The sequence below is a fragment of the Pteropus vampyrus genome, unplaced genomic scaffold (genome assembly GCF_000151845.1).
Source record: "Pteropus vampyrus isolate Shadow unplaced genomic scaffold, Pvam_2.0 Scaffold142, whole genome shotgun sequence".
Classification (NCBI taxonomy): Eukaryota; Metazoa; Chordata; class Mammalia; order Chiroptera; family Pteropodidae; genus Pteropus; species Pteropus vampyrus.
Window position 1 is genome coordinate 2,180,910 of NW_011888923.1, and position 13,829 is coordinate 2,194,738.

The 13,829-nt window shown below is 56.4% G+C and overlaps 1 protein-coding gene across 1 annotated transcript in view; it reads left to right on the top strand.

Moving 5' to 3' along the window:
- Positions 1–11,222, top strand: part of CHD5 (chromodomain helicase DNA binding protein 5) — a 49,667-nt gene extending 38,445 nt beyond the window's left edge. Inside the window, exons 32-40 of the mRNA XM_023535623.1 lie at positions 1,086–1,165; positions 1,403–1,535; positions 6,514–6,603; positions 7,230–7,367; positions 7,635–7,743; positions 9,360–9,492; positions 9,827–10,022; positions 10,721–10,884; positions 11,010–11,222. Of these exons, the coding sequence (XP_023391391.1) occupies positions 1,086–1,165; positions 1,403–1,535; positions 6,514–6,603; positions 7,230–7,367; positions 7,635–7,743; positions 9,360–9,492; positions 9,827–10,022; positions 10,721–10,884; positions 11,010–11,222 (1,256 nt within the window). The remainder of the gene's footprint in view (positions 1–1,085; positions 1,166–1,402; positions 1,536–6,513; positions 6,604–7,229; positions 7,368–7,634; positions 7,744–9,359; positions 9,493–9,826; positions 10,023–10,720; positions 10,885–11,009) is intronic.
- The last annotated feature ends 2,607 nt before the right edge of the window (positions 11,223–13,829 follow it).

A 13,829-nucleotide genomic window follows, 5' to 3' on the forward strand; every position in this document is an offset into this window, starting at 1 on the left:
CCTTTCTGACTGCTGTGAATAACGTTGCTGTGAACATTTGTGCTCGAGTTTTTATGGGGACGTGTGTTTTTTTTCTCACGTGGGTATATAGCTCGGAATGGAATTGCTGGGTCACACGACATACCTTTCTCGGGAACCGCTGCCCTGTTTTTCGTAGTGACCGCATCTTTTTAGTGTCTCTCCGGCAGTATGTGGGGGTTCCGGTTTCTCCACATCTTTGCCAGCGTTTGTTATCCGACTTTATGCTTAAGGCCATCCGAGCGGGTAGTGGTGGCTCTCGCTGTGGTTCGGGTTTGCATATTTTTCTGAAGATGAAGGCAGCGAGCCATTGTTCCTCTTTGGACAAGGGGCTTTTCAGATCCATCTTTAATTGGGTATTTGTTCCCGAGCATCTTTTTGGTGATCCATGTATTTATCTGGACAAAGCATCTTCTCTCAGTTCGACCTACCTCTCAGGCCTGGGACAGACCTACCTGTCCCCAGGTAACAGGTGAGGCCCTGAGAGGCGTGGTGACTCGGAGGATGTCCTGCTTCTGAGCACAATATGCTCCCTGGAGGTGTAGACTCCTGGGTTTGCTTCCTGGTGCTGTGTGACCTTGGGCTAGTCTCTTACCCCATGAGCACGGTTTTCTCATTCGTGATAGGAGACGGGATCGTGCCCACCTCCCAGGGCTACCTGGAGCCCCGGGGCCACCGGCACGTGGCAGTCAGTTGAGAATTGACTCGGCGTGGAGGAGGCACAGGGCCAGTCAGCCCGCCTGATGGTGGGCTCCCCAGAAGCCTGGCTCCAGGTCCAGGCCTCCAGCCACCTCACTTCCCCGCTTCCGGCTGGGAGGTCCCCTCAATGTACAGCCCTGTCCTGTCGGCCTCTGCCTTCGGCCACTGGGCCCAAGGTCCTCCAAGGATCCCCCACGTCGTGGGGCCGCTGTGGGCTTTCTGGCTCCCTGCGGGTCCTGTCCGTCTCCTAGCAGTGCCCGGCCCAGACGGAGCTTCCCGAAGGCCAGACCAGAACTGTCTTCTCTGCCGTCCGCCCCCTGCGCGCCCCCTGCTCCCACCTGCCTCACCTCTTCCCCTTGATCTTTCAGACAAAATGGAAGCCCAGCTGGGCTACATGGATGAGAAGGAGCTGGGGGTGCAGAAGCCAAAGAAAGCCCCAGAAATCCAGGTATGGAAGATGCTGGTAGCTGGGTCCTGGTGGATGTGGGGTGGGGGTTCGGTGTGGGGCCGTCTCAGGCCCTTCCCAGAACTTCCTCTGGCTCTGAGTTTGGGCCTCTGGATCTAGGGGGTGGGGCAGGTCGGAGTGAGCAATGGGAGCCGGGAGGCTGCGTTCCCAGGCCAGCCCGGTCCCTGCCCTCCTGTGGAAGCCCCAGGCCCCGCAGCTCCTCTGGCCTGTCCTCCGTAGGCCCTGCCGACTGCCCTGGACAGAGTGGAGGGTGAGGACAAGCACGAGAGCCCAGAAGGCAAGGAGAGAGCCCGAGAGGAGCGACTGGAGGAGCCGGAGAAGGCCCAGCCCTCCCCGGAGCAGCTGCTGAAAGGTGCGGGCTTCCTCGGTCACCCGCCCAAGTGCCGCCTCTGGGTCAGAGGCGGGCAGCCAGGCCATGCGTCATTCCGTCTCCCTGGCCGAGTGCTGGGCTGCGTGTGGCTCTGCCCGAGCCCAGCAGGCCCCGGATGAGGGGAGAGGCAGGGGCTCGGGGCTCTACACGTGAGCTCTCACTTTGCCCGGCGCCGGAGTTTGGGGTTCGTGGGCTTGTTTTTCATCAGCGATTTCTAAACTGAGTTTGCATTGCGGTCCGAAAATGCGGGTCTGTGTGATATTGTTTCTATGTAATGTTGTTGAAACTGGCTTTCTGGCTTAACGTGGTCAGATTTTGTAATGCTCATGTGTGCTTGCAAAGAACATCTGTTCTTTTGAATATAAGGGATTCACGGTATCATTAGCTCGTTGAGCAGACTGACTTTGAATCTAGTTTTCAGTGCTCAGAACGAGAGCAGTTATTTTAAATGCATGAACAGAACGATCACTCGTGGACTGAAACCCTATTATAGGAATATTTGCCACATATTCATTCTTCATCTGTAGTTTCTCTGAGGACTAAGATTATGTAAACTGTTAAATCTTCGCGTACCTGTTGGACACCCCTGCCTATTTCTCTCTTAACCAAGGTGTTACCCTGACTGTCACATTCATTATGTTTTCCATTAACCCAGAAGTATGGTATTTGATGTTTATCTTATATTTGTAACCTTAATTTTACCACCTAATATGAGGTTCACATGTTGATTCCTATAGGAATAAAAGAAGAAATCTGTTCTCTAATTCTTGGGAGTAAGTTTCTGCAGCTATGCGTTAGATCATTAGATAATGCTTGTTGATTATGTTGTTCACATTTTTTATATACCTATTCGTTTTTGGTTTGCTTTGGTCAGTCAGGTCAGTCAGACTCGTGTTACAATCTCTCACTGTGATTGTGGATTCATCTCTTTCTCCTTGTAAAGCCAGATTTTGCTTCATGCTGTTTGAGTCTAGGTTATTAGATGCATATCGGTTCAGGGTTTTTACATTTTTCTGATGAAGTGTGACTGTAATTACTATGTAATGACTTTCTTATCCCTTCTGATACTTTTTACTTTAAGGTTTATTTAGGCTCATTATAGTAATTGTGTGCGCGTATCAGCTTTATTATGATATAATTCGCACACCATGCAGTTCACCTGTTTAAAATGCACCATCCAGTTGTTCCTAGTGTATTCACAGGATTGTGCCACCATCAGCACAGATAATTTTAGAACATTTTCCTCAGTCCAAAAAGAAACCCCACGCCCAATCTGTCCACTTCCTCCTCCCGCCAGCCCCTGGCGAACACCGGTCTACTTTCTGTCTCTGTGGATTGGCCTCTTCTGGACGTTTCGTGTAAATGGAATCGTAAAAGATGTGCCCTTTTGTGTCTGGCTTCTTCGACTCAGCGTGTTTGAAGGTTCATGCGGGGTATCGTGGCGTGGTGAACACTGCACGAATCAGAGCTTCGTTTCTCTTGATGGCAGAGTAATACCCCATTGCGTGCGTACCCCACGTTCTGCTTACCCATTCGTCAGTCGACAGACGTCTGGGGGGCTTCTAGTTTCCAGCTGTTGTGAATAATGCTGCTGTATCCGTTTGTGTGCACGTCTTTGCGTGGACGTAGGTTTTAGATCTCTTGGGTCCGTACCTAGGAGTGGAGTCGTTGGATCGTATGGGAATGCTGGGTTTGACAGTTTGAGAAACCGCCAGGTGCTTTCTGTAGCAGCTGCACCGCTTTACGTTCCCAGCAGCGTTGTGTGAGGGGTCCGCTCTCTCCGCACCCCCTCCCATCCTTGCTGTTATCTGTCTTTTTGACGACAGACAGACATCCTAGTGGGTGAGAAGGATCTCGAGTGGTTTTGGTTTGTGTTTCCCTTATGTGTGAAAATGTTGAGTATCTTTGAATGTGTTTATGGGCCGTTTGTTTATCTTTATTGGAAACAAGTCTTTTCAGATCCTTTGACCATTTTTCAATTGGACTGTTTGTCTTTTTATTACTGAGTGGTACTAGTTCCTTACGGATACATGTATCTTATCAGAGGTATGATTTGCAAGTATTTTCTTCCATTCCTTTATAGTTTATCTGCGTAATAATGTTTTTGGTCTGTCTCTTGTAAACGGCATAGGTTTTATTTTAAACCTCATCGTAGAATCTCTACCTTTTAGCTGGCGAGTTTAACCTCTTTACATTTATTGTAGTAGCTAGCTATTTGGGTGAATTTCTACTGTTTTCTTTTGTGTTTTCTATTACCTTTGCCTTTTGTGCTTGTTTCTCCTTTCCTGCCATCTCTTGGATTGATTACATTTTCCTTACATTTACCCTTCCCCCTCAGGTCCTTGGGGAAGTCTATAGTCAATTCCGTTTCGTACTTCTCATTTCTTTATGTGTATCCTGAATGTTCTAAAAACCGTAGACGAGTTTAGCTCTAACCCACTGTCCTTCCTTCTTCCACGTGCTGTTGCCTCGTGATTCAGTGTCGATGTGTTTTAATCCCCTACCCGTGTCATTATGCCTATTCCTAATCTTTAATCCTCGTTGAGATCTTCCCACATGCTAGGCAGTTTCTCGTTGGCTCGCTTGTTCTTCGTTGCTTGATTCACCGTCCTTCCTAAAGTACACCCTTGAATGGTGCTTTCGGCGAATTTCTGCGAGTGGCTAATTGCGTGTTATTTTTGCGTTACTCTTGAATATAGTTCCGAATTCGAGGTGGGGTGGGGTTTTCCCTCATCACTCTGAAAGGGAAAACCCCGCGTTGTCTTCTGGCTTCCGTCGGGCTGCTGAGAAAGGCTGCTCTGCGGGTTATCGCCGTCTGGGAAATCTGCCTTTTCTGTCTTTTTCTAACGTTGCAAGATTCCTTTTCAGACATCCCGTTCGTCTTTGGTGCCGTGCACTCTCGCTGAAGTGGAATGTTTATTTCTCATGCCTGCGACTGGGATTCCTCGGGCTTCCGTCTATTACAGTCATTCCCTCTTTAAATATCGTCTTCGTTCTATTATTCTTTTCCTGGCGTCCCTATTACTCATTGTGTATCCATTCATCCAACAAATGGGTATCGAAGGCCTGCCGTGTGTTGGGTGCTGTCCAGGGCATTGAGGACACACAAACCAACAGAGCAGAGCCTTCCCGTGGAGTTTGGATTCTAGCGGGGGAGACAGGCGACCAGCGATAAACGGAGTGTGTCTTGTTTGACAACAGACTCCCAAGGCAAGGAAGGAAGGAAAGCAGGTACGAAGTTCGCGAAAGGTGGGCTGACGTGTCTTTCACACCTTGTTCTTCTTTTCTGTTTCTGTCTCTGTGCAAGGCTTTTTGAGTCGTCTTCCCATCCAGCTTCGGTGTTTACTTTCTTGATCCAGCCGTTTTTAACCCACTCGTTGGTATTATTCTCCATGGCTGCTAAACAAGTTGTTACAAACTCAGCAGTGTAAAACAACACCCATTTATTGGTTCATGATTCCGTGGGCCAGAATCCTAGCACGGTGTGGTTGGGTTCTCTGCTAAGGGAACTCAAGTTCTCGTCTAGGGGCTGGGAAATATCCACCTCCAAGTCCATTCTTCTTGTCAGCTGACCCAGCTCCTTGGGGTTGGAGGACTGAGGTCTTGTCTCCTTGCTGGCTGTCACTGGGGGCTGTTCTCTGCACCTAGAAGCTGCCACGTTCCCAGCTACGGGCCCACTCCATCTTTAAGCTGGGAGTGGTACACCAAATCCCCTTCGTGCTTTGAATAGCTGATGTCTTTTTCTGTGACCGGTCTGAGAAAACTCTGCTTTTAAAGGGCCGGCGTGACGAGGTCGGGGCCATCACCTGTGCCCCATCACGGGACTCGCTCAGGGGGTAGCACCCAGCACATCCAGTCGTGAGGACCATGCGAGGCTTGTCTCCAGGGCCAGGGTGTCTTGGAGGATAGCTCAGAAATCTGTAATGGAAATGTTTAGAGTGTTAACGATCATGTGTTTCACTTCTAGAAGTTTTATATGATGTGGCTTTTTTAAATTTCCTTTTTTTCCGTCTTGTCTTTTCCTGTGGATTCTCTTCCCGTTTCTCTGGTGGGTGGATAATTGTTTTCTAAGTTTCGGTCGGATGCATCTTCATCTGGTTTGTTTTTGTCTACGGGATCCCATGTCACCTGGGTCACGGGAGTGTCCCCGCCTTCTCCATTTCCAGAAGCCCAGGGCACAGCGTTCTCACTGGTGGTTTTGCTAGGCTGGGGCCAGTCTCCCTGGCACTCCTTCCGCGGGGGCAGACACGGCCTTTGCGTTGGGTTTGGAGCACTCGCTGGGCACTTTGCGCCCCTAGGTTTCACGCGGGAGCTGTGCTTCGTCAGCTTGGCCGTGGGCCCGTGCGTGGAACTTCCTGTCTCCCGCAGAGAGCTCAGTGGCTGGAGGTGGCAGTTTAAATCCAGTTCTCTGCATCCCTGGGGCTGGAGGCCTCATCCTACCTGTCTGTGTTTCGAGACCCACCCGACCCCTTACCTGCTGCCGGGCCCCAGCTTATGCTTCTCGAGCTTTTATTTTCCCTGTTTATGGCACCTGACAAAAAGTTTCCTTTTCTTCTTGGGAGCTCACGCATGCGTTCTTCGGGGTGATAGTTTGCCTGACATTTCCGGGTATTTGTAAGAGGGGTTTTGTGTTAATGAAGGCCTGCCATGTTGCCCGAACTTCGAGTTTTCACGAGGTTAGGAGGATTTCAAGACTGTGACTTGGGGGTTCTGATGGGAAGGGTGCCGCTAGGCTGGGGGCGAAAGGGAAGGGGTAAGCCGATGGTGGGCGGGTGGGGGTGTCCGCGCCCCCGCCCTGCCTCCCCAGAGGAGCTCTCCTTGGTGGCATCTGTTGGACTCTTGAGCAAAGTGATGGATAGGGTTCTGTGCGTGGCTAAAGCAGAGCTGGAAAGCCCCCAGCCCGGGCTCCTCTGCCTTCCCGGACCCCTGCCCACCCCTGTGAACACCGTTTATCTTGCAGAGGAAGTGCTTCCTGAGAAGGAGAAAATTCTGGACAAGCTGGAGCTAAGCTTGATTCACGGCAGAGGGGATGACGGCGACTTCAGGCCAGGTTTGGGGCTCTCGCGTGCGCTCTGTCCCGTGTCCCTTGTCTCTTGGGGGTGCCATCTGGGCCACGTTGGGCCTCCTGCAGCCTCCTGGGCACCATCCCCTTGGCCCTAAGTCTGATTGGAGCTGATGGGTGGGGACCTGGAGCTGGTGGGTGGGGGCCAGGACTCTCCAGTCCTTCAGGGCACAGAGCCCCTTCCTCTCCCTGACCCCTCCTGCGGCCCGGCCACCACCCGGAGGAAGGAGAGCTGGCCGTCGAGCTTGGCCCGGAGCTTTTGGGGCGCAGCTGGAAGCCTCGTGTGCCTCCGGGTGCTGGAATGTTCTGGAGCAGACGCTCTCTGCTCAGACTCCTAAAGCGGCACTGCCTTCCTTGAACATAACTGCACTTTGCATGGCGTTCTCCCCTTGTTCTCAGGGGTCCTGGCTTGGTGCGGAAGGGGCACCTGGGCCGGAAGCCAGCCCCACCCTGCCCAGATGGAGAGAGGGGGCTGCTGGTTTGTCTGCTTAAAATCCCTGGAGGAGGGGGAGATGCGTTTCCCGCTCGCCTTTGGGTGACCGGAGCTTGCCGAGAGAGGCCCCTCGGCAGTGCCTTTCAGACGCATGAATGAATGTGGGTCTGTCCTCCCGCAGATGACAGCAAAGCTGAGGAGAAGGAGCCCATCGAAACACAGCAAAACGGTGACAAAGACGACGACGAGGAGGGGAAGAAGGAAGACAAGAATGGGAAGTTCAAATTCATGTTCAACATTGCAGATGGCGGCTTCACAGGTATTGGAGTAGGGGATGGGCAGAGACCTGCGCTGGTCGGTGTCACAGGCTTCCTGTTTGTGTGGGTCCTTGGAGTCTGGGCTGATGGTTATTTTATACTAAAGTGTGAATGGTTGATAAGAGTCCATTGTATAGCTTTTCCTAGTAACACTGGAACACTGATCCTCCAGGGGTGGGAAGGTGGTAGGTAGTGAGAGAGAGGCTCTCCTAGGTCCGCCTAGGGACTGGGGAGGCACCTCATTCTGTTCCCGTTGGCTGACTTCCTAGAGCTGCACACACTGTGGCAGAATGAGGAACGTGCTGCTGTGTCCTCGGGGAAAATCTACGACATCTGGCACCGGCGCCATGACTACTGGCTGCTGGCGGGCATCGTGACGTATCCTTGGCCAAACCAGTCTGGGCAGGACCCCGGCATGTTCCTCTGTGGCCCTCGGGGAGAGATGTGGGCCTGTGGGGTGAGGAGTCAGGAGCCAGTGCTCCCGACCAGGTGCCAAGGCCCGTTCGTTCCTGTTGATGATGATGGTGATGACGGGGACTATAGCAGTGCTCGTCCCTTTACACTCAGTACTCACTCTGTCCTCACAGCAGCTTTCCAAGAGGGACATCACTATGATCCCTGTAATACAGAGGAAGAACCCGATGCTCAGAGAGGCCAAGTGACTTGCCCAGGGACACACAGCTAAAATGTCACAACCCATCCATCTGACTCCACAGCCAGTGCTCCCAACTCCTAAATAACAGAGACTTCGCCTCCTCTCAGTACTGACACCTGAAGAGTGTTTCACTGTTTCCAACGGCTTTCATTCATTCATTCATTCATTCAGTCGCTCATTCAGTCGCTCATTCTATCTCCAGTTCAATCACCTGCCATGTGCCACGCATGGAGGGTGCAGCTGTGAATAAACAGAACAGCCCCAAACCCCCACCGCCTTGGAGCTCACATTCTACGGAGGACAGGTGGCAGATGTCCAAAGTTAGCAGAGTGTGGGGGGTGTGATAGAGCAGGGGCGGAGAGAAGGAACCTTGGGGGCGGGGCTGCATTTCCAGTGGGACGGTCAGAGAAGGAGACATTTGTGCACAGACCTCCCGGAAGCAAGGGGAGGGCCGCACAGTTACCCCGGGGAGCCCCCCGGCAAAGTTGGCCTTCACGACGGCCTTGAGTGGGGCTGGCTGTTATCTCGGAGGTGGAGTGTCGTGGGAGGGGGCTGGCAGACCAGTCCTCACGGGGCCAAAGAGTGGATTTTTAGGCTTTGCAGAGTAGCTGCAGACAGTACATAAACCAGTGAGCTTGGCCGTGTTACAATAAAGCTTTACAGAAACAGGCGGCGGGCCACAGTTAACTGATCCCTGTCACGGAGGCTGGAGGCTAGGGTATTGGAGCCAGGCTGCCCAGGTTCCAGTCCTGACTCTGCGTCTCGTAACTGTGGGACTTTGGGCAAGGTGGCTGTCTCGTGTCTCCTGTTTCCTCTGAGAGCTTTAGGGGAGGATTCTTTCTCGTTCGTCCCCAGCTTCTGGTGGCGGCCATCAATCCTTGGCATCCCTTGGCTTGCAGATCTCTGTCTCCATTTCACAGGGCCTTCTTCCCTGGTGCCTATGTGTCTGTGTCCAAATTTCCTCTTATGAGGTCACCAGTCACTGGGTCAGGGCTCATAACCCAGTATGAGCCTTTCTTAACGAGTACCCCTTCAGAGACCCCACTTCCAAATGAGGTCAGTCACAGGTACCGAGCTTCAAACTTGAATGGATTTCCCCACCTTCCCTCTGCCTGGGTCTCTGGGGTGGAGTTAACCCTCTGAAGCCTCAGTGCCCCATCTGGGCCCCTGCGGGCACCTCTTAGTGTCTGCTGATTGTCACATGGTCATCGTTGGTGTGCATGTCCTGCCGCCAAGGTTAACCACTTGCCTGAGAGTGCCCAGTCAGGACTCTGACCCTGGGCCGGCACCCCCCGCACCTCCCGCGTGCTGGCCAGGTTTGCCCTTAACGGTGGCCCAGGCATGGCTACGCCCGCTGGCAGGACATCCAGAACGACCCGAGGTACATGATCCTCAACGAGCCCTTCAAGTCTGAGGTTCACAAGGGCAACTACCTGGAGATGAAGAACAAATTCCTGGCCCGCAGGTTCAAGGTCAGTCTTCGGCAAGCCTGGGGCGAAGGCGACTGCGAGCAGCACCCCCCTCCCCATATATTTCTGGAAGTGGGCCAGGCTGTCCATGAAGAGGAGTCATTTAGTCAGTCAATTAACAGGGTGCTGGGTCTTGGCCCCGGGTCAGGACCCACTGGCTGGCTGATAGGTGCAGAGAACCCAGCTGGATGGGGCTCCAGGGGGTGGCCAGGGTCAGGTTCAGCTGGACTTCTGGGTGGGGACGTGTCCTCTCTCCTTTCCGCTGAGAGCCTCGGCCTGGGCGGATGCTGGTGGAGAAGGCGCCAGGCTGATGCTCAGCCTCCTGCCCCACCCCCAGCTGCTGGAGCAGGCGCTGGTCATTGAGGAGCAGCTCCGGAGGGCCGCGTACCTCAACATGACCCAGGACCCCAACCACCCAGCCATGGCCCTCAACGCCCGCCTGGCTGAGGTGGAGTGCCTTGCCGAGAGCCACCAGCACCTGTCCAAGGAGTCCCTCGCTGGGAATAAGCCTGCCAATGCTGTCCTGCATAAGGGTGAGCAGACCACTGCCCAGGGGCCGGCCCACCTGCCTGCCTCCTGCCCGGTAGACCCTCGGCCATGGATGAGGGCACAAATGAGGACATGCAACCAGGGACAGAGTGTCGGAGGGCAGAGCCTCCTGGCCGGATGGAACAGTGCGCTGTCCGGTCTCTCAAGCCTTGACAATATGCTTTAAATACATTATCTCTGCGATCCTGGGCATACTCTCCGGGGAGAGGCTTATTATCCCGTTTTAAAGACTGGACGTCGAGCTCAGGGAGATGGCAGTCATTGCCCAGCAGACCCCGTGCAGACCTTTGCCCCTCGCGCTCTGGAGGGACAGGAGGAGGGACTCCCTGGCCTTGCCGGCCCCTGCTCTGTCTGGGAGATGTCTCCCGGGGCAGTTCTTCCTGTGAGGCCTCCACCTTGTCCCCAGCGGTGGTCGGGGACTGCAGGCCTCCCTGGGAGCCAGGTGGCTGGCTGAGGGCCTGGAGGGAAGCCCAGCGTTGGCTCAGATTCTGGCCCCCTCTGCAGCCCACAGGCCCCTGGAGCAGACTGTGCTCGCAGGCCCGGAGGGCGGGGTGAGGAGCGCCCCCTGGTGTCCGCTGCCCGCGAGTGCGGTAACACACCCTTGTAAATGAGCGTCCACCTGAGCCGCCTGCGCCGGCATCACAGCCCCTCCGTCCTCCCTCCTCCCTCCTCCCTCCCGCAGTCTTGAACCAGCTGGAGGAGCTGCTGAGTGACATGAAGGCGGACGTGACGCGCCTGCCCTCCATGCTGTCCCGCATCCCCCCGGTGGCCGCCCGCCTCCAGATGTCCGAGCGCAGCATCCTGAGCCGCCTGACCAACCGAGCGGGCGACCCCACCATCCAGCAGGTCAGCTTCTGCCTGCAGGCCCTGGGCCCGAGTCCCCCTCGCGCACGTCCTGGGCGCCCCGGGTTGGGGCTTGGGTCGCGGTGTGGGACTACCCACCACCTTTAAACCTGAGTGCTTGCCTCCAGGGCGCTTTCGGCTCCTCCCAGATGTACAACAACAACTTTGGGCCCAACTTCCGGGGCCCTGGACCGGGAGGGATTGTCAACTACAACCAGATGCCCCTGGGGCCCTATGTGACCGGTAGGTGCCCGTCTGCCCCGGGCAGCATGCACAGGGGCGCTCCGGCGGCCTCGCCTGCTTGCCACCGCCCTGGGCAAGCCGAGGTTTTCTCTCTCTGACAGACATCTAGCCGTCCCCGTGACTTCTCTCTGTTGCAGTGCTCATTTCCAGCTGAGGTAAGGCCACTCGTGGATGCTCTGGTGTCCTTTGTCCCCTCCTTGGCTCTGCAAGTCCGGCCCGGCCAGAACCGGCCTTGGCCCATGCGCTTGACTCACGCCCCTGAGCGTTGGGGGTCTTCACTGCCTTCTGGGGCTCCGAGGGTCTCTCCCACTTGTCTGGAGTCCCTTGCCCCAGCCCCCTCTGTCCTGGGGACCGTCTTGGGGCCAGTGTGTGTGCCCAGGTTTCCAGATACTTCCTTGAGAGGCTGGGGGGCAGGACACAAAGGGTGGGGGCCCTTGGGCGTGCTCCCGTGTGTGCACACGTGTCCATGGCAGTGGGCCAGGGGCCGCCTCCTCCAGCTGGGAACTCTGTCTCCACTGTCCTGCTGGGTAGCGAGTGCCTAGGACGTCACCCCCTCGCCTCACGCCCAGGCCCTGCCCAGGACCAGGAGGGCTTCTCAGGGTTCGGGGAGGAAATGTTCCTGGCTAGGAAAGGGACGCTTGCTCCCCGAAATCCATCAGTTCACCCTGGCTCCCACCGAGCCCTGTCTGGGCTTCAGGGTGGAGGTGTCGGAGGGGAGGGTGACTGGACTGGCTGCACCCGCCTCCCACCCCGGCTGCCACTTCCTCCGGCGGTGCTGTCCGGCACTCTGGGTGGGACCTTGGCCTGTCCTGCAGCGTGAGGCTGGGGGATCTTGGCTAGGGAGCCCCCGTGATTGAGGCGGCTACAGGGGGTGGGGTGCTCCCTGACCGCCTGCCTGCATAACCCGCGATCTGCCTCTTGCAGCCACATCTGCCGGGTCACCTGCCCGACCCCCACAGGAGAGAAAAGCTACCACCTTTTTAGGAGCCATCGTCACATGGGCACAGAAAGGGAACCCAAGTACTGCCATCACCGGGGGGACGGGGCCCGGCCCGGCTGGGCTGGAGCCCAGAAGTGCCACCTCATCGTAACCCAAGTGTTCCACACAGCGTCACACCCACACCACACGGGATGTGCCCTGGGCCACCTTTGCCAGATGACTTCTTAGAGGAGATTTCATTTATTTGTCCATCTTTTGCACTTTTCCTATTGAAGACTTGAACAAGTTTGTCTTGTTGAAGTTGAGTGACATCTGAAGGGGTCTAACCCGAAGCGCCACGTCTGTCTGTCCACGGGCCCCGACAGACGGACGCCTGGAAGCCCTGCGGCCGCCCGGGTGCTGGGCACGCAGGGAGGATGCCGCGTCTGCCCCAGAGCCCGTGGTGTGCCCCCGCCACCTGTCCCGTCTGTACCGCCCCTGCCGAGTGGGGGCCCCCAGGGCCAGGTGCAGGGGGCAGGTGCCCCGGCTGGATGGTGGAGACCTGGCTGGTGCCTGGGGCAGGGCGGGGCGGTTCCCCCACTCCGTTTCTGCTAGGGCTGGAGACCGCCAGGGTCGTGTGATCTTGGGGGAGGGGCTGTGTCGGCACCAGTGGTGGCTCGCGGCCACCGCCCTGCGTGGCAGACACAGCGTGGGCTCCTAGGAGTGGAGGTGAGGCCTGTGCACGTCGCGGCGTAGGGGCCGTGGGGCCTTCGGGTGTGGTTTTGGGCAGGTGGTGGTTAGCATCTCAGCAGAGAGGTCACAGCAGCATTGAAGGTAGCCCAGGAGCCCTTGGCCCTGCCCTGCGCCCTAGGAGGTCTGTAACACCCATCTCCAGGTACACACTCCCCGCCGTAGGCTCATGGGCTGTAGATGCGGGGAAACCAGGCAGCCCCGGAGCCTGGACTTACGCTGTGCCGTCCGTGCAGAGCCCTCGATCCAGGCACTTGCCACCCAGGGCAGGGCCAGAGCTGCCCTCGCTGTGTCCTCAGATGGCCTGGGCAGAGCTCCGCTGGGGGGCAGGGGACTGGACCTGAGGGCCCCTCCAGCCCACGCTGTGGGAGCCTCCCAGGCTTCCTACCTTGTGTCCTGCCAGGAACACTGGCCCTAGCCCTCCACGCAGCTGGCGGTATCCTGTAATGGCCAGGCGTGGGCGTGGGGGGAGCGGCCCAGGCTTGGGCCTGTCATGTCTCACGCTCCCTCTGGCCCCAGCTCAGCCTGGGAGGGATTTCTGAGCCTTGGGCTTCCTGGGGGAGTGGTCTTGGGTAAGAATTCTGTTTGAACGATGGACAAACTGTGCCTGGGGCTGGGGGTGCCAGGAGGGGCTTGGGCTCAGCTACCTGGGCCAGGACTGGAGCTAGGATTTGGTGACTCATCTTGGGGGCAGTTAGGTGACTGACCAGCCCTCATAGAGCCCCAGATGTCCTCATCTGTGAATGGCTCACTCTAAACCCTGGAGGGCTGGACCCCCAAGGCCCCTTCCATCTCGGCTGCCCCCCACTCCACCTTGATCAAAATCTCTAAGGCCGATCCAGCCCTGGCGTTTTGGATGGATAGAGTGGGGATGGGGAGTGTCCTGTGGGGGGGCACCCAGGTTTCCAGGACATGCAAGCCGCAGCGCCTCCCGCGAAGGCGGGGTCAGCCCAGGCCACTTTGGTGCACATGCGTGTGTGTCCTCTGGTCAGTGCTGCCCTGTGTAGGCTCTTGACTCAGGCCACAGGCAAGGTGA